Source organism: Mytilus galloprovincialis, chromosome 2 (genome assembly GCF_965363235.1).
Source record: "Mytilus galloprovincialis chromosome 2, xbMytGall1.hap1.1, whole genome shotgun sequence".
NCBI lineage: Eukaryota > Metazoa > Mollusca > Bivalvia > Mytilida > Mytilidae > Mytilus > Mytilus galloprovincialis.
The window spans coordinates 54,268,521-54,289,702 of NC_134839.1; the positions used below are offsets into that span (position 1 = coordinate 54,268,521).

General features: G+C 33.2%; 1 protein-coding gene across 8 annotated transcripts in view; it reads right to left on the minus strand.

The window, feature by feature from the left end:
* Positions 1–449: 449 nt before the first annotated feature.
* LOC143063847 (uncharacterized) overlaps positions 450–21,182 on the minus strand; it is a 28,234-nt gene continuing 7,501 nt past the window's right edge. For 2 of the 8 annotated variants that reach the window (XM_076236249.1, XM_076236251.1), the window contains 13 exons: positions 19,411–19,498; positions 18,865–18,950; positions 17,174–17,323; positions 14,760–14,847; positions 14,214–14,299; positions 12,116–12,265; positions 9,702–9,789; positions 9,156–9,241; positions 7,465–7,614; positions 5,307–5,394; positions 4,761–4,846; positions 3,070–3,219; positions 450–743 (listed from right to left, as the gene is read on the minus strand). In XM_076236249.1, the coding sequence (XP_076092364.1) occupies positions 623–743; positions 3,070–3,219; positions 4,761–4,846; positions 5,307–5,394; positions 7,465–7,614; positions 9,156–9,241; positions 9,702–9,789; positions 12,116–12,265; positions 14,214–14,299; positions 14,760–14,847; positions 17,174–17,323; positions 18,865–18,950; positions 19,411–19,498 (1,417 nt within the window). In that variant the 3' untranslated portion in view covers positions 450–622. Of the gene's footprint in view, positions 744–3,069; positions 3,220–4,760; positions 4,847–5,100; positions 5,395–7,464; positions 7,615–9,155; positions 9,790–12,115; positions 12,266–14,213; positions 14,848–17,173; positions 17,324–18,864; positions 19,499–21,182 lie in introns of those variants that run through there. The other 6 variants (XM_076236250.1, XM_076236253.1, XM_076236252.1 and 3 more) reach the window with 6 other exon arrangements.

Genomic DNA, 21,182 nt, shown 5'->3' on the forward strand with positions numbered 1-21,182 from the left:
ACAATAAAATAAACATAAATTGCATTCCTAGCAGATTTTTTACCTTCAGAACTAAAACAAGAACATAAAAGACTAAAGATTTGTGGTCAATTTTATCTTAAAAAGTGCATTTCTGTGCTTTCTGATGTGCCATAAGGTGAAATTTTTCCCCTCCTGCCTCAATTTTTATTATATTTTCTGTGTTCTACTAGCTGGGTCAACATTTTTAATTAATTCTCCATAGGCGACAATGGTAACGTTTTCCTCCATTGCTCAGTCCATATCGTTTACTTGAACATGTAGGATGGCTCATATCGAAGCTGATACATTTATACATGTTTGGTTAAATTTTCGGGGTGGCAAGTGAGATTACTTTTTTCGCAAATTGCTGGACCCCGGAAGATGGTGAAAAATGTCACTCTCCACATGAAATAATCCCAAAATTCTGATCATAAAACTCAATAAAAAAATTGTCCTTTCTAATAATTTATTTCAGGTCAAATCTACATATTTCTTTTCTCATCACATCAGCTCTATAAAACAGTTCTTATTGTTCATTTATGTCCATTTTTAAAATCACAGCATCCACAATTGTATCGCGGACTAATATTGTTTTTTAATTACGTCATCTGAGTTCCTCATCTCAAGGTCTATTAGGGACCCTGACCCATATTAGATCAGCAAATGTCAGATTCCACTTGTATTGCAGAATGAATTTCTTCGGTACACCTTTTCGAACAATTCTGTGAAGTTTTTTTCCGCATCTGAAATAAAATAAGTTAATTTTTAGTATTTTTAAGTAAGCATGCTTATTACTGTTCCTTATATCTTTTAGTAGAAAAAAAGCACAAAATCCATATGTTATCAATTCACAATTTAGACATTGATTAAGACTCTTCATAGCTTAAAGTGCCATTTAACAAACCTTCATTACCTAACTGACTTTATAAAAATCATCATGTTTAGATGATGAATCATGAAAATATTGTGTTTTTTACTGTAAATAAGGTAGATTTAAGGATTTTTTCACTCAGAAAATAATGTTTTTGATATTTATTTCTTTCATAGAAGAAATAGAACATTTTTATTTTTTAATAACTGTTAAGATCATCCACAGACAATTCTAAAACAGGTTTTAGTTTTAAAATCCATCAAGTAATAACCATTTTAGAGTTCTTTTTGTGTGAGTGTTCAAATAGGGAAAAATGGTGCTTTTCTTTAGTGAAGATAACATTGTGACGTCATCGCTTTTGTGACGTCATGACTTTATGATGTCATAATTTAGAATTATACAAACATAACAGAGTGTGTATTTATTCAATAATGAAAGGGAAAAGGAAAAGAAACCAATATAAGGTTGGTAACCAAGCCCATCTATTGCGTTGTGTATCCTTAACAACAGATCAAGGTTGTAGTGTTATTAATGGTGTTGCTCCATCTACAGCTCCATCTACACAGGTTTTAAAAAATTTATCTATGCAAGTTTTACCTGCACCACCTAAACTTAAATTTTCTAATTCCACTACAGATTTGACTCCTAAAAACACCACAGAATCTGTCTGGTTACCCCGCCTTACAGAAAAGGAATTTAAGCTGTACTCAAAAGAGAGTTACGATAAAAAATCTTATGTAGCTCCCCAAACTGAAAAATGTGCGACTACAGTCAAACTACTCAGACCGCATAAATTGTCAGATGATTATTTAGATGAATATTTAGAGGAGAAAAGTACTGAAAATAGAACAGAAGATAGAGATCTTAATATTTTAATGATCAATAGTCTTATAATATGTCATTTAAATAAAAGTCCAAAGTGTGTTGTTCCACATTTTGAACTGGTACAAGAGACTCAATGGGGTCTTGGTTGGATTTGGAAAATGAAGTGTACCAAGTGTAAATTTATTTCAGAAAAATATAAACTATTTAGAGAAATTGACACAGGACGTGCTGGTCGCAAGAGTGCTACAATTAACTATGGGTTTCAGACTGGCGTGATAAACTGTAATATTGGTAATGATAGCGCGCGACTACTTTTAACTAGTTCATGTATTCCTCCTATGTCAAAAGGAACAATGCAGAGAATAACAAATACTGTTTGTGACAAGGTTGTAAAACTTGCGGAAAATGAAACCGAACAAGTGGTTGAGAGTTTCAGAAAGAGAAATGAAACCTTAGGGTTAAATAAAAATAGTCCTGTAAAATTACAAATGGATGGTACCTATCAGAGTGTGCATATAAAAAGTAGGCATAAAATGGGACAAAATGCATCACAAGTCATTGGTATTGCCTGTGAAAATGAAACTGACAATCATGATATCATTGGTTTTCACCTTGTAAACAAACTTTGCTGGGTTGGTGCATGGTTACGCGGTAAAGGTTATGACATTGAATGTCCTAATCACGAGTACTGCACATCAAATACAAATAGGTATGATCCTTTGAGTGAGAAGGATCTTGGGTATGAAATAGGTAAAAAAATTGCTAAACTTGATTTACTTGTGGACTATTGTACTACTGATGGGGATGCAAAAAGTGTACAAGGTCTACAAGAAGCAATGCAGGAAATATTTGACCCTTTATGGTCAGTAAATAGACTGGCAGATACTATTCACCGGGGTCAAAGTCAGTTCCGTGAGGTATTGCGAGCAAAATTTAGTGTCGGTATGTTCCCTGGAGCTACAAAGGCCCAGAGGAATGATATTAAAATAGCTTTTGCCAATGATTTAAAATTACGTTCACATGGTATAATGAAATGTTTATTTGCAAAATATAATGGTGACCGACAACAAATTTCAAAATGTTTGCCACGCATTGTTAAGTCTGTTGTGAATTGTTATAGTGGTAATTGTAGCGATACGTGTAGATGGAGCATAACACTATGTAATGGTGGTATAAAAACTAGTTGGTGGTACAAATCTATTAACCTTAGCAGTCATGGTTTACAAAATGGGTCTTTGAAACCAAATAAGACTGACAAATTATTAATAGAATCATTGTTAGAAATGAAACTGTCTCAGACCGCATTAAATCAAATGCAATTTTTCAGCAATACAAATAAGTGTGAGTCCGTCAATAGGACAATTTCTACATACCTACCGAAGAATAAGAATTTTTCTCGCAATGCCTTAGGCCGTGCATCTGCAGCAGTCTTGAAAGTCAATAATAAACGGGATGTTGCATTGGCTAAGACCCTAAAAGCTGTAGGTTGTGGTCTGGGTAGAAAGTCTCGTGCTGTAGTGGCTCTGAAAAAAATACGTAAACGTGAAATATATGATTGTGCATATCAAAAAAGTTTACGTGTCAAATTAAACAGGTTAAAAGCTCGTAAAAAACAGGCTATCGATTTCTTGTTAAACAAGAGAGTGCGAAACAGGTTGATTAGTGGATATAAAAAACATCAGTTAGAACCAAAGCTATGTCAGAATTCAAGTCCAAAAGAATTCGTTCCACAGCCAGGTTGTAGTTCATGGCCAGATTAACATTTATATTAAAAGGTTACACAATATGGTTTTCTTTCAGCCTTTCAGGAAGCATATGTAGTTATTTATTTATTTATTTACAGAGAATACTAAACATCTTATAATATATTAAAACAAACACTTTTCAGGAATATATGAGCATGATATGAGTTAGTTGTGTTTTTTTTTAAATTAAAAAGTTTGTTTATTTTAAGTTTGTTATGAAAATGGGATAATGGTCCAAGACACTGAAATAAACCTTGTATCAGACAAAAAGACCACTTCATATCTCCCAATGCATGCATGCATCCAGCCACAGTACATGCATTTATTGGAAAACACATACCTTGAAACAAAATTATAAACAAAATAAAACCATGTAAAATGAATATTACAACATTAGGTCATTCACAGTTTGCCTTTGTAACTCGATGTCATATTTGGATTTTTCCTTTCTGTTATTTTTTCTTTTGTTTTTTGTTAACTTATTTAATTAATGACTGTCATACTTTGTTCATTGATTTGTCTCTATGTTTCACTTTCATTTAGTTCTCTACCGCATGTTTACTTCCTGTGATCACCTGTTGATTGAATGACCCAGTTTTCTGACACAGTAATGAAACCATCAAGAGTTACTCCCCTTGCACTGTAAAAATTAGTAAACACTGGCGAAAAAAACCACATAAATGTTTGACTGAGCTTATAATCTTGCATAAACATGTTTGCCATGTTTGTTTCAGTGTCTTGGGGGTATGAGGGTGGGCTTTTTTCCCATTTTCGTTTTTTACTTGTGTTAAAAACTTGTATTTTCAGAGATGATTAATGTGGAGGTAAAATGTGCAAGGTGCATATGTTTACTACAAAATCATAACAAACCACAATTTCAGATTCAGCATGCAGTTAGTATAGTTTGTGCCATGCACAATATGTGTGGTGCATTGGTGTGCAGCTACACATATTTTTCTTTGATTGTTAATCTCCCGAGGTTCTAAAACAATATGGTCTGTATTCACACACAATGCATTATGACAAAGGTGTGAAGCATCTAAATTTTTGGCTAAATCAGTAGATTTCAATTGCAAAATTTTTGCTAAACGTGCAACATTCATTTTAGTACGTTTGGCATTTGGGTATGTGACATTGATCATCCCTAGAATATAATTATTTCTCCTCTGAGTGGCCCCAGTCCAAATAATGCATGCCCCATTTTCTGCCTCTTCACTGTTTATAAGTATAAAATTGGTATATTTTTGATAAAAATCTAAATTATTGGTAGCCATTTTGTATTCTTTTTAATCAAATAGCACTAAAAGAGTGTAACTGACCTCGATTTCAGCAGCTCCCATCCGAAATTGTGATCATTGAACCATGAAACACTCCAACACCTTTGAAATAATAGTTCACAATTTGGGTCAACATTTTTAATTAATTCTCCATAGGCGACAATGGTAACGTTTTCCTCCATTGCTCAGTCCATATCGTTTACTTGAACATGTAGGATGGCTCATATCGAAGCTGATACATTTATACATGTTTGGTTAAATTTTCGGGGTGGCAAGTGAGATTACTTTTTTCGCAAATTGCTGGACCCCGGAAGATGGTGAAAAATGTCACTCTCCACATGAAATAATCCCAAAATTCTGATCATAAAACTCAATAAAAAAATTGTCCTTTCTAATAATTTATTTCAGGTCAAATCTACATATTTCTTTTCTCATCACATCAGCTCTATAAAACAGTTCTTATTGTTCATTTATGTCCATTTTTAAAATCACAGCATCCACAATTGTATCGCGGACTAATATTGTTTTTTAATTACGTCATCTGAGTTCCTCATCTCAAGGTCTATTAGGGACCCTGACCCATATTAGATCAGCAAATGTCAGATTCCACTTGTATTGCAGAATGAATTTCTTCGGTACACCTTTTCGAACAATTCTGTGAAGTTTTTTTCCGCATCTGAAATAAAATAAGTTAATTTTTAGTATTTTTAAGTAAGCATGCTTATTACTGTTCCTTATATCTTTTAGTAGAAAAAAAGCACAAAATCCATATGTTATCAATTCACAATTTAGACATTGATTAAGACTCTTCATAGCTTAAAGTGCCATTTAACAAACCTTCATTACCTAACTGACTTTATAAAAATCATCATGTTTAGATGATGAATCATGAAAATATTGTGTTTTTTACTGTAAATAAGGTAGATTTAAGGATTTTTTCACTCAGAAAATAATGTTTTTGATATTTATTTCTTTCATAGAAGAAATAGAACATTTTTATTTTTTAATAACTGTTAAGATCATTCACAGACAATTCTAAAACAGGTTTTAGTTTTAAAATCCATCAAGTAATAACCATTTTAGAGTTCTTTTTGTGTGAGTGTTCAAATAGGGAAAAATGGTGCTTTTCTTTAGTGAAGATAACATTGTGACGTCATCGCTTTTGTGACGTCATGACTTTATGATGTCATAATTTAGAATTATACAAACATAACAGAGTGTGTATTTATTCAATAATGAAAGGGAAAAGGAAAAGAAACCAATATAAGGTTGGTAACCAAGCCCATCTATTGCGTTGTGTATCCTTAACAACAGATCAAGGTTGTAGTGTTATTAATGGTGTTGCTCCATCTACAGCTCCATCTACACAGGTTTTAAAAAATTTATCTATGCAAGTTTTACCTGCACCACCTAAACTTAAATTTTCTAATTCCACTACAGATTTGACTCCTAAAAACACCACAGAATCTGTCTGGTTACCCCGCCTTACAGAAAAGGAATTTAAGCTGTACTCAAAAGAGAGTTACGATAAAAAATCTTATGTAGCTCCCCAAACTGAAAAATGTGCGACTACAGTCAAACTACTCAGACCGCATAAATTGTCAGATGATTATTTAGATGAATATTTAGAGGAGAAAAGTACTGAAAATAGAACAGTAGATAGAGATCTTAATATTTTAATGATCAATAGTCTTATAATATGTCATTTAAATAAAAGTCCAAAGTGTGTTGTTCCACATTTTGAACTGGTATAAGAGACTCAATGGGGTCTTGGTTGGATTTGGAAAATGAAGTGTACCAAGTGTAAATTTATTTCAGAAAAATATAAACTATTTAGAGAAATTGACACAGGACGTGCTGGTCGCAAGAGTGCTACAATTAACTGCATATAAAAAGTAGGCATAAAATGGGACAAAATGCATCACAATACATTGGTATTGCCTGTGAAAATGAAACTGACAATCATGATATCATTGGTTTTCACCTTGTAAACAAACTTTGCTGGGTTGGTGCATGGTTACGCGGTAAAGGTTATGACATTGAATGTCCTAATCACGAGTACTGCACATCAAATACAAATAGGTATGATCCTTTGAGTGAGAAGGATCTTGGGTATGAAATAGGTAAAAAAATTGCTAAACTTGATTTACTTGTGGACTATTGTACTACTGATGGGGATGCAAAAAGTGTACAAGGTCTACAAGAAGCAATGCAGGAAATATTTGACCCTTTATGGTCAGTAAATAGACTGGCAGATACTATTCACCGGGGTCAAAGTCAGTTCCGTGAGGTATTGCGAGCAAAATTTAGTGTCGGTATGTTCCCTGGAGCTACAAAGGCCCAGAGGAATGATATTAAAATAGCTTTTGCCAATGATTTAAAATTACGTTCACATGGTATAATGAAATGTTTATTTGCAAAATATAATGGTGACCGACAACAAATTTCAAAATGTTTGCCACGCATTGTTAAGTCTGTTGTGAATTGTTATAGTGGTAATTGTAGCGATACGTGTAGATGGAGCATAACACTATGTAATGGTGGTATAAAAACTAGTTGGTGGTACAAATCTATTAACCTTAGCAGTCATGGTTTACAAAATGGGTCTTTGAAACCAAATAAGACTGACAAATTATTAATAGAATCATTGTTAGAAATGAAACTGTCTCAGACCGCATTAAATCAAATGCAATTTTTCAGCAATACAAATAAGTGTGAGTCCGTCAATAGGACAATTTCTACATACCTACCGAAGAATAAGAATTTTTCTCGCAATGCCTTAGGCCGTGCATCTGCAGCAGTCTTGAAAGTCAATAATAAACGGGATGTTGCATTGGCTAAGACCCTAAAAGCTGTAGGTTGTGGTCTGGGTAGAAAGTCTCGTGCTGTAGTGGCTCTGAAAAAAATACGTAAACGTGAAATATATGATTGTGCATATCAAAAAAGTTTACGTGTCAAATTAAACAGGTTAAAAGCTCGTAAAAAACAGGCTATCGATTTCTTGTTAAACAAGAGAGTGCGAAACAGGTTGATTAGTGGATATAAAAAACATCAGTTAGAACCAAAGCTATGTCAGAATTCAAGTCCAAAAGAATTCGTTCCACAGCCAGGTTGTAGTTCATGGCCAGATTAACATTTATATTAAAAGGTTACACAATATGGTTTTCTTTCAGCCTTTCAGGAAGCATATGTAGTTATTTATTTATTTATTTACAGAGAATACTAAACATCTTATAATATATTAAAACAAACACTTTTCAGGAATATATGAGCATGATATGAGTTAGTTGTGTTTTTTTTTAAATTAAAAAGTTTGTTTATTTTAAGTTTGTTATGAAAATGGGATAATGGTCCAAGACACTGAAATAAACCTTGTATCAGACAAAAAGACCACTTCATATCTCCCAATGCATGCATGCATCCAGCCACAGTACATGCATTTATTGGAAAACACATACCTTGAAACAAAATTATAAACAAAATAAAACCATGTAAAATGAATATTACAACATTAGGTCATTCACAGTTTGCCTTTGTAACTCGATGTCATATTTGGATTTTTCCTTTCTGTTATTTTTTCTTTTGTTTTTTGTTAACTTATTTAATTAATGACTGTCATACTTTGTTCATTGATTTGTCTCTATGTTTCACTTTCATTTAGTTCTCTACCGCATGTTTACTTCCTGTGATCACCTGTTGATTGAATGACCCAGTTTTCTGACACAGTAATGAAACCATCAAGAGTTACTCCCCTTGCACTGTAAAAATTAGTAAACACTGGCGAAAAAAACCACATAAATGTTTGACTGAGCTTATAATCTTGCATAAACATGTTTGCCATGTTTGTTTCAGTGTCTTGGGGGTATGAGGGTGGGCTTTTTTCCCATTTTCGTTTTTTACTTGTGTTAAAAACTTGTATTTTCAGAGATGATTAATGTGGAGGTAAAATGTGCAAGGTGCATATGTTTACTACAAAATCATAACAAACCACAATTTCAGATTCAGCATGCAGTTAGTATAGTTTGTGCCATGCACAATATGTGTGGTGCATTGGTGTGCAGCTACACATATTTTTCTTTGATTGTTAATCTCCCGAGGTTCTAAAACAATATGGTCTGTATTCACACACAATGCATTACGACAAAGGTGTGAAGCATCTAAATTTTTGGCTAAATCAGTAGATTTCAATTGCAAAATTTTTGCTAAACGTGCAACATTCATTTTAGTACGTTTGGCATTTGGGTATGTGACATTGATCATCCCTAGAATATAATTATTTCTCCTCTGAGTGGCCCCAGTCCAAATAATGCATGCCCCATTTTCTGCCTCTTCACTGTTTATAAGTATAAAATTGGTATATTTTTGATAAAAATCTAAATTATTGGTAGCCATTTTGTATTCTTTTTAATCAAATAGCACTAAAAGAGTGTAACTGACCTCGATTTCAGCAGCTCCCATCCGAAATTGTGATCATTGAACCATGAAACACTCCAACACCTTTGAAATAATAGTTCACAATTTGGGTCAACATTTTTAATTAATTCTCCATAGGCGACAATGGTAACGTTTTCCTCCATTGCTCAGTCCATATCGTTTACTTGAACATGTAGGATGGCTCATATCGAAGCTGATACATTTATACATGTTTGGTTAAATTTTCGGGGTGGCAAGTGAGATTACTTTTTTCGCAAATTGCTGGACCCCGGAAGATGGTGAAAAATGTCACTCTCCACATGAAATAATCCCAAAATTCTGATCATAAAACTCAATAAAAAAATTGTCCTTTCTAATAATTTATTTCAGGTCAAATCTACATATTTCTTTTCTCATCACATCAGCTCTATAAAACAGTTCTTATTGTTCATTTATGTCCATTTTTAAAATCACAGCATCCACAATTGTATCGCGGACTAATATTGTTTTTTAATTACGTCATCTGCGTTCCTCATCTCAAGGTCTATTAGGGACCCTGACCCATATTAGATCAGCAAATGTCAGATTCCACTTGTATTGCAGAATGAATTTCTTCGGTACACCTTTTCGAACAATTCTGTGAAGTTTTTTTCCGCATCTGAAATAAAATAAGTTAATTTTTAGTATTTTTAAGTAAGCATGCTTATTACTGTTCCTTATATCTTTTAGTAGAAAAAAAGCACAAAATCCATATGTTATCAATTCACAATTTAGACATTGATTAAGACTCTTCATAGCTTAAAGTGCCATTTAACAAACCTTCATTACCTAACTGACTTTATAAAAATCATCATGTTTAGATGATGAATCATGAAAATATTGTGTTTTTTACTGTAAATAAGGTAGATTTAAGGATTTTTTCACTCAGAAAATAATGTTTTTGATATTTATTTCTTTCATAGAAGAAATAGAACATTTTTATTTTTTAATAACTGTTAAGATCATTCACAGACAATTCTAAAACAGGTTTTAGTTTTAAAATCCATCAAGTAATAACCATTTTAGAGTTCTTTTTGTGTGAGTGTTCAAATAGGGAAAAATGGTGCTTTTCTTTAGTGAAGATAACATTGTGACGTCATCGCTTTTGTGACGTCATGACTTTATGATGTCATAATTTAGAATTATACAAACATAACAGAGTGTGTATTTATTCAATAATGAAAGGGAAAAGGAAAAGAAACCAATATAAGGTTGGTAACCAAGCCCATCTATTGCGTTGTGTATCCTTAACAACAGATCAAGGTTGTAGTGTTATTAATGGTGTTGCTCCATCTACAGCTCCATCTACACAGGTTTTAAAAAATTTATCTATGCAAGTTTTACCTGCACCACCTAAACTTAAATTTTCTAATTCCACTACAGATTTGACTCCTAAAAACACCACAGAATCTGTCTGGTTACCCCGCCTTACAGAAAAGGAATTTAAGCTGTACTCAAAAGAGAGTTACGATAAAAAATCTTATGTAGCTCCCCAAACTGAAAAATGTGCGACTACAGTCAAACTACTCAGACCGCATAAATTGTCAGATGATTATTTAGATGAATATTTAGAGGAGAAAAGTACTGAAAATAGAACAGTAGATAGAGATCTTAATATTTTAATGATCAATAGTCTTATAATATGTCATTTAAATAAAAGTCCAAAGTGTGTTGTTCCACATTTTGAACTGGTATAAGAGACTCAATGGGGTCTTGGTTGGATTTGGAAAATGAAGTGTACCAAGTGTAAATTTATTTCAGAAAAATATAAACTATTTAGAGAAATTGACACAGGACGTGCTGGTCGCAAGAGTGCTACAATTAACTATGGGTTTCAGACTGGCGTGATAAACTGTAATATTGGTAATGATAGCGCGCGACTACTTTTAACTAGTTCATGTATTCCTCCTATGTCAAAAGGAACAATGCAGAGAATAACAAATACTGTTTGTGACAAGGTTGTAAAACTTGCGGAAAATGAAACCGAACAAGTGGTTGAGAGTTTCAGAAAGAGAAATGAAACCTTAGGGTTAAATAAAAATAGTCCTGTAAAATTACAAATGGATGGTACCTATCAGAGTGTGCATATAAAAAGTAGGCATAAAATGGGACAAAATGCATCACAAGTCATTGGTATTGCCTGTGAAAATGAAACTGACAATCATGATATCATTGGTTTTCACCTTGTAAACAAACTTTGCTGGGTTGGTGCATGGTTACGCGGTAAAGGTTATGACATTGAATGTCCTAATCACGAGTACTGCACATCAAATACAAATAGGTATGATCCTTTGAGTGAGAAGGATCTTGGGTATGAAATAGGTAAAAAAATTGCTAAACTTGATTTACTTGTGGACTATTGTACTACTGATGGGGATGCAAAAAGTGTACAAGGTCTACAAGAAGCAATGCAGGAAATATTTGACCCTTTATGGTCAGTAAATAGACTGGCAGATACTATTCACCGGGGTCAAAGTCAGTTCCGTGAGGTATTGCGAGCAAAATTTAGTGTCGGTATGTTCCCTGGAGCTACAAAGGCCCAGAGGAATGATATTAAAATAGCTTTTGCCAATGATTTAAAATTACGTTCACATGGTATAATGAAATGTTTATTTGCAAAATATAATGGTGACCGACAACAAATTTCAAAATGTTTGCCACGCATTGTTAAGTCTGTTGTGAATTGTTATAGTGGTAATTGTAGCGATACGTGTAGATGGAGCATAACACTATGTAATGGTGGTATAAAAACTAGTTGGTGGTACAAATCTATTAACCTTAGCAGTCATGGTTTACAAAATGGGTCTTTGAAACCAAATAAGACTGACAAATTATTAATAGAATCATTGTTAGAAATGAAACTGTCTCAGACCGCATTAAATCAAATGCAATTTTTCAGCAATACAAATAAGTGTGAGTCCGTCAATAGGACAATTTCTACATACCTACCGAAGAATAAGAATTTTTCTCGCAATGCCTTAGGCCGTGCATCTGCAGCAGTCTTGAAAGTCAATAATAAACGGGATGTTGCATTGGCTAAGACCCTAAAAGCTGTAGGTTGTGGTCTGGGTAGAAAGTCTCGTGCTGTAGTGGCTCTGAAAAAAATACGTAAACGTGAAATATATGATTGTGCATATCAAAAAAGTTTACGTGTCAAATTAAACAGGTTAAAAGCTCGTAAAAAACAGGCTATCGATTTCTTGTTAAACAAGAGAGTGCGAAACAGGTTGATTAGTGGATATAAAAAACATCAGTTAGAACCAAAGCTATGTCAGAATTCAAGTCCAAAAGAATTCGTTCCACAGCCAGGTTGTAGTTCATGGCCAGATTAACATTTATATTAAAAGGTTACACAATATGGTTTTCTTTCAGCCTTTCAGGAAGCATATGTAGTTATTTATTTATTTATTTACAGAGAATACTAAACATCTTATAATATATTAAAACAAACACTTTTCAGGAATATATGAGCATGATATGAGTTAGTTGTGTTTTTTTTTAAATTAAAAAGTTTGTTTATTTTAAGTTTGTTATGAAAATGGGATAATGGTCCAAGACACTGAAATAAACCTTGTATCAGACAAAAAGACCACTTCATATCTCCCAATGCATGCATGCATCCAGCCACAGTACATGCATTTATTGGAAAACACATACCTTGAAACAAAATTATAAACAAAATAAAACCATGTAAAATGAATATTACAACATTAGGTCATTCACAGTTTGCCTTTGTAACTCGATGTCATATTTGGATTTTTCCTTTCTGTTATTTTTTCTTTTGTTTTTTGTTAACTTATTTAATTAATGACTGTCATACTTTGTTCATTGATTTGTCTCTATGTTTCACTTTCATTTAGTTCTCTACCGCATGTTTACTTCCTGTGATCACCTGTTGATTGAATGACCCAGTTTTCTGACACAGTAATGAAACCATCAAGAGTTACTCCCCTTGCACTGTAAAAATTAGTAAACACTGGCGAAAAAAACCACATAAATGTTTGACTGAGCTTATAATCTTGCATAAACATGTTTGCCATGTTTGTTTCAGTGTCTTGGGGGTATGAGGGTGGGCTTTTTTCCCATTTTCGTTTTTTACTTGTGTTAAAAACTTGTATTTTCAGAGATGATTAATGTGGAGGTAAAATGTGCAAGGTGCATATGTTTACTACAAAATCATAACAAACCACAATTTCAGATTCAGCATGCAGTTAGTATAGTTTGTGCCATGCACAATATGTGTGGTGCATTGGTGTGCAGCTACACATATTTTTCTTTGATTGTTAATCTCCCGAGGTTCTAAAACAATATGGTCTGTATTCACACACAATGCATTACGACAAAGGTGTGAAGCATCTAAATTTTTGGCTAAATCAGTAGATTTCAATTGCAAAATTTTTGCTAAACGTGCAACATTCATTTTAGTACGTTTGGCATTTGGGTATGTGACATTGATCATCCCTAGAATATAATTATTTCTCCTCTGAGTGGCCCCAGTCCAGTGATATTGTTTGCCTTAAATTAGCGGAGAATAAAGGCTTTTTCCCCTGGAGAAGAATCCCAATTTTGAAAAAAAATGGCTTAAAATTATTCCCAAAAAGACAACTTTTTTCCCAAACAGTGCAGTCTCAGTAGTAATTGTGCATGAATTCAAACTGAAAAACACTCATTTAAACAATTTCTTGCCTAAAATGACTATGTGTGCACATTTGAGGGTCTATTTATGTATCATCACGGGGTCTTATTTTAAAGCAGGGTTTGACTCTTGAAAATGGGTCTGTAAATTGAAGTTTCAGACATATTCATGGTTTGTTTTAAATTTCCCAATTTGATGAAAATGATGCATATTTCCCAATAAAAAAGGGTAGAGGTAGTTTTGAAAAAAGCCAACAATATCACTGCAGTCCAAATAATGCATGCCCCATTTTCTGCCTCTTCACTGTTTATAAGTATAAAATTGGTATATTTTTGATAAAAATCTAAATTATTGGTAGCCATTTTGTATTCTTTTTAATCAAATAGCACTAAAAGAGTGTAACTGACCTCGATTTCAGCAGCTCCCATCCGAAATTGTGATCATTGAACCATGAAACACTCCAACACCTTTGAAATAATAGTTCACAATTTGGGTCAACATTTTTAATTAATTCTCCATAGGCGACAATGGTAACGTTTTCCTCCATTGCTCAGTCCATATCGTTTACTTGAACATGTAGGATGGCTCATATCGAAGCTGATACATTTATACATGTTTGGTTAAATTTTCGGGGTGGCAAGTGAGATTACTTTTTTCGCAAATTGCTGGACCCCGGAAGATGGTGAAAAATGTCACTCTCCACATGAAATAATCCCAAAATTCTGATCATAAAACTCAATAAAAAAATTGTCCTTTCTAATAATTTATTTCAGGTCAAATCTACATATTTCTTTTCTCATCACATCAGCTCTATAAAACAGTTCTTATTGTTCATTTATGTCCATTTTTAAAATCACAGCATCCACAATTGTATCGCGGACTAATATTGTTTTTTAATTACGTCATCTGCGTTCCTCATCTCAAGGTCTATTAGGGACCCTGACCCATATTAGATCAGCAAATGTCAGATTCCACTTGTATTGCAGAATGAATTTCTTCGGTACACCTTTTCGAACAATTCTGTGAAGTTTTTTTCCGCATCTGAAATAAAATAAGTTAATTTTTAGTATTTTTAAGTAAGCATGCTTATTACTGTTCCTTATATCTTTTAGTAGAAAAAAAGCACAAAATCCATATGTTATCAATTCACAATTTAGACATTGATTAAGACTCTTCATAGCTTAAAGTGCCATTTAACAAACCTTCATTACCTAACTGACTTTATAAAAATCATCATGTTTAGATGATGAATCATGAAAATATTGTGTTTTTTACTGTAAATAAGGTAGATTTAAGGATTTTTTCACTCAGAAAATAATGTTTTTGATATTTATTTCTTTCATAGAAGAAATAGAACATTTTTATTTTTTAATAACTGTTAAGATCATTCACAGACAATTCTAAAACAGGTTTTAGTTTTAAAATCCATCAAGTAATAACCATTTTAGAGTTCTTTTTGTGTGAGTGTTCAAATAGGGAAAAATGGTGCTTTTCTTTAGTGAAGATAACATTGTGACGTCATCGCTTTTGTGACGTCATGACTTTATGATGTCATAATTTAGAATTATACAAACATAACAGAGTGTGTATTTATTCAATAATGAAAGGGAAAAGGAAAAGAAACCAATATAAGGTTGGTAACCAAGCCCATCTATTGCGTTGTGTATCCTTAACAACAGATCAAGGTTGTAGTGTTATTAATGGTGTTGCTCCATCTACAGCTCCATCTACACAGGTTTTAAAAAATTTATCTATGCAAGTTTTACCTGCACCACCTAAACTTAAATTTTCTAATTCCACTACAGATTTGACTCCTAAAAACACCACAGAATCTGTCTGGTTACCCCGCCTTACAGAAAAGGAATTTAAGCTGTACTCAAAAGAGAGTTACGATAAAAAATCTTATGTAGCTCCCCAAACTGAAAAATGTGCGACTACAGTCAAACTACTCAGACCGCATAAATTGTCAGATGATTATTTAGATGAATATTTAGAGGAGAAAAGTACTGAAAATAGAACAGTAGATAGAGATCTTAATATTTTAATGATCAATAGTCTTATAATATGTCATTTAAATAAAAGTCCAAAGTGTGTTGTTCCACATTTTGAACTGGTATAAGAGACTCAATGGGGTCTTGGTTGGATTTGGAAAATGAAGTGTACCAAGTGTAAATTTATTTCAGAAAAATATAAACTATTTAGAGAAATTGACACAGGACGTGCTGGTCGCAAGAGTGCTACAATTAACTATGGGTTTCAGACTGGCGTGATAAACTGTAATATTGGTAATGATAGCGCGCGACTACTTTTAACTAGTTCATGTATTCCTCCTATGTCAAAAGGAACAATGCAGAGAATAACAAATACTGTTTGTGACAAGGTTGTAAAACTTGCGGAAAATGAAACCGAACAAGTGGTTGAGAGTTTCAGAAAGAGAAATGAAACCTTAGGGTTAAATAAAAATAGTCCTGTAAAATTACAAATGGATGGTACCTATCAGAGTGTGCATATAAAAAGTAGGCATAAAATGGGACAAAATGCATCACAAGTCATTGGTATTGCCTGTGAAAATGAAACTGACAATCATGATATCATTGGTTTTCACCTTGTAAACAAACTTTGCTGGGTTGGTGCATGGTTACGCGGTAAAGGTTATGACATTGAATGTCCTAATCACGAGTACTGCACATCAAATACAAATAGGTATGATCCTTTGAGTGAGAAGGATCTTGGGTATGAAATAGGTAAAAAAATTGCTAAACTTGATTTACTTGTGGACTATTGTACTACTGATGGGGATGCAAAAAGTGTACAAGGTCTACAAGAAGCAATGCAGGAAATATTTGACCCTTTATGGTCAGTAAATAGACTGGCAGATACTATTCACCGGGGTCAAAGTCAGTTCCGTGAGGTATTGCGAGCAAAATTTAGTGTCGGTATGTTCCCTGGAGCTACAAAGGCCCAGAGGAATGATATTAAAATAGCTTTTGCCAATGATTTAAAATTACGTTCACATGGTATAATGAAATGTTTATTTGCAAAATATAATGGTGACCGACAACAAATTTCAAAATGTTTGCCACGCATTGTTAAGTCTGTTGTGAATTGTTATAGTGGTAATTGTAGCGATACGTGTAGATGGAGCATAACACTATGTAATGGTGGTATAAAAACTAGTTGGTGGTACAAATCTATTAACCTTAGCAGTCATGGTTTACAAAATGGGTCTTTGAAACCAAATAAGACTGACAAATTATTAATAGAATCATTGTTAGAAATGAAACTGTCTCAGACCGCATTAAATCAAATGCAATTTTTCAGCAATACAAATAAGTGTGAGTCCGTCAATAGGACAATTTCTACATACCTACCGAAGAATAAGAATTTTTCTCGCAATGCCTTAGGCCGTGCATCTGCAGCAGTCTTGAAAGTCAATAATAAACGGGATGTTGCATTGGCTAAGACCCTAAAAGCTGTAGGTTGTGGTCTGGGTAGAAAGTCTCGTGCTGTAGTGGCTCTGAAAAAAATACGTAAACGTGAAATATATGATTGTGCATATCAAAAAAGTTTACGTGTCAAATTAAACAGGTTAAAAGCTCGTAAAAAACAGGCTATCGATTTCTTGTTAAACAAGAGAGTGCGAAACAGGTTGATTAGTGGATATAAAAAACATCAGTTAGAACCAAAGCTATGTCAGAATTCAAGTCCAAAAGAATTCGTTCCACAGCCAGGTTGTAGTTCATGGCCAGATTAACATTTATATTAAAAGGTTACACAATATGGTTTTCTTTCAGCCTTTCAGGAAGCATATGTAGTTATTTATTTATTTATTTACAGAGAATACTAAACATCTTATAATATATTAAAACAAACACTTTTCAGGAATATATGAGCATGATATGAGTTAGTTGTGTTTTTTTTTAAATTAAAAAGTTTGTTTATTTTAAGTTTGTTATGAAAATGGGATAATGGTCCAAGACACTGAAATAAACCTTGTATCAGACAAAAAGACCACTTCATATCTCCCAATGCATGCATGCATCCAGCCACAGTACATGCATTTATTGGAAAACACATACCTTGAAACAAAATTATAAACAAAATAAAACCATGTAAAATGAATATTACAACATTAGGTCATTCACAGTTTGCCTTTGTAACTCGATGTCATATTTGGATTTTTCCTTTCTGTTATTTTTTCTTTTGTTTTTTGTTAACTTATTTAATTAATGACTGTCATACTTTGTTCATTGATTTGTCTCTATGTTTCACTTTCATTTAGTTCTCTACCGCATGTTTACTTCCTGTGATCACCTGTTGATTGAATGACCCAGTTTTCTGACACAGTAATGAAACCATCAAGAGTTACTCCCCTTGCACTGTAAAAATTAGTAAACACTGGCGAAAAAAACCACATAAATGTTTGACTGAGCTTATAATCTTGCATAAACATGTTTGCCATGTTTGTTTCAGTGTCTTGGGGGTATGAGGGTGGGCTTTTTTCCCATTTTCGTTTTTTACTTGTGTTAAAAACTTGTATTTTCAGAGATGATTAATGTGGAGGTAAAATGTGCAAGGTGCATATGTTTACTACAAAATCATAACAAACCACAATTTCAGATTCAGCATGCAGTTAGTATAGTTTGTGCCATGCACAATATGTGTGGTGCATTGGTGTGCAGCTACACATATTTTTCTTTGATTGTTAATCTCCCGAGGTTCTAAAACAATATGGTCTGTATTCACACACAATGCATTACGACAAAGGTGTGAAGCATCTAAATTTTTGGCTAAATCAGTAGATTTCAATTGCAAAATTTTTGCTAAACGTGCAACATTCATTTTAGTACGTTTGGCATTTGGGTATGTGACATTGATCATCCCTAGAATATAATTATTTCTCCTCTGAGTGGCCCCAGTCCAAATAATGCATGCCCCATTTTCTGCCTCTTCACTGTTTATAAGTATAAAATTGGTATATTTTTGATAAAAATCTAAATTATTGGTAGCCATTTTGTATTCTTTTTAATCAAATAGCACTAAAAGAGTGTAACTGACCTCGATTTCAGCAGCTCCCATCCGAAATTGTGATCATTGAACCATGAAACACTCCAACACCTTTGAAATAATAGTTCACAATTTGGGTCAACATTTTTAATTAATTCTCCATAGGCGACAATGGTAACGTTTTCCTCCATTGCTCAGTCCATATCGTTTACTTGAACATGTAGGATGGCTCATATCGAAGCTGATACATTTATACATGTTTGGTTAAATTTTCGGGGTGGCAAGTGAGATTACTTTTTTCGCAAATTGCTGGACCCCGGAAGATGGTGAAAAATGTCACTCTCCACATGAAATAATCCCAAAATTCTGATCATAAAACTCAATAAAAAAATTGTCCTTTCTAATAATTTATTTCAGGTCAAATCTACATATTTCTTTTCTCATCACATCAGCTCTATAAAACAGTTCTTATTGTTCATTTATGTCCATTTTTAAAATCACAGCATCCACAATTGTATCGCGGACTAATATTGTTTTTTAATTACGTCATCTGCGTTCCTCATCTCAAGGTCTATTAGGGACCCTGACCCATATTAGATCAGCAAATGTCAGATTCCACTTGTATTGCAGAATGAATTTCTTCGGTACACCTTTTCGAACAATTCTGTGAAGTTTTTTTCCGCATCTGAAATAAAATAAGTTAATTTTTAGTATTTTTAAGTAAGCATGCTTATTACTGTTCCTTATATCTTTTAGTAGAAAAAAAGCACAAAATCCATATGTTATCAATTCACAATTTAGACATTGATTAAGACTCTTCATAGCTTAAAGTGCCATTTAACAAACCTTCATTACCTAACTGACTTTATAAAAATCATCATGTTTAGATGATGAATCATGAAAATATTGTGTTTTTTACTGTAAATAAGGTAGATTTAAGGATTTTTTCACTCAGAAAATAATGTTTTTGATATTTATTTCTTTCATAGAAGAAATAGAACATTTTTATTTTTTAATAACTGTTAAGATCATTCACAGACAATTCTAAAACAGGTTTTAGTTTTAAAATCCATCAAGTAATAACCATTTTAGAGTTCTTTTTGTGTGAGTGTTCAAATAGGGAAAAATGGTGCTTTTCTTTAGTGAAGATAACATTGTGACGTCATCGCTTTTGTGACGTCATGACTTTATGATGTCATAATTTAGAATTATACAAACATAACAGAGTGTGTATTTATTCAATAATGAAAGGGAAAAGGAAAAGAAACCAATATAAGGTTGGTAACCAAGCCCATCTATTGCGTTGTGTATCCTTAACAACAGATCAAGGTTGTAGTGTTATTAATGGTGTTGCTCCATCTACAGCTCCATCTACACAGGTTTTAAAAAATTTATCTATGCAAGTTTTACCTGCACCACCTAAACTTAAATTTTCTAATTCCACTACAGATTTGACTCCTAAAAACACCACAGAATCTGTCTGGTTACCCCGCCTTACAGAAAAGGAATTTAAGCTGTACTCAAAAGAGAGTTACGATAAAAAATCTTATGTAGCTCCCCAAACTGAAAAATGTGCGACTACAGTCAAACTACTCAGACCGCATAAATTGTCAGATGATTATTTAGATGAATATTTAGAGGAGAAAAGTACTGAAAATAGAACAGTAGATAGAGATCTTAATATTTTAATGATCAATAGTCTTATAATATGTCATTTAAATAAAAGTCCAAAGTGTGTTGTTCCACATTTTGAACTGGTATAAGAGACTCAATGGGGTCTTGGTTGGATTTGGAAAATGAAGTGTACCAAGTGTAAATTTATTTCAGAAAAATATAAACTATTTAGAGAAATTGACACAGGACGTGCTGGTCGCAAGAGTGCTACAATTAACTATGGGTTTCAGACTGGCGTGATAAACTGTAATATTGGTAATGATAGCGCGCGACTACTTTTAACTAGTTCATGTATTCCTCCTATGTCAAAAGGAACAATGCAGAGAATAACAAATACTGTTTGTGACAAGGTTGTAAAACTTGCGGAAAATGAAACCGAACAAGTGGTTGAGAGTTTCAGAAAGAGAAATGAAACCTTAGGGTTAAATAAAAATAGTCCTGTAAAATTACAAATGGATGGTACCTATCAGAGTGTGCATATAAAAAGTAGGCATAAAATGGGACAAAATGCATCACAAGTCATTGGTATTGCCTGTGAAAATGAAACTGACAATCATGATATCATTGGTTTTCACCTTGTAAACAAACTTTGCTGGGTTGGTGCATGGTTACGCGGTAAAGGTTATGACATTGAATGTCCTAATCACGAGTACTGCACATCAAATACAAATAGGTATGATCCTTTGAGTGAGAAG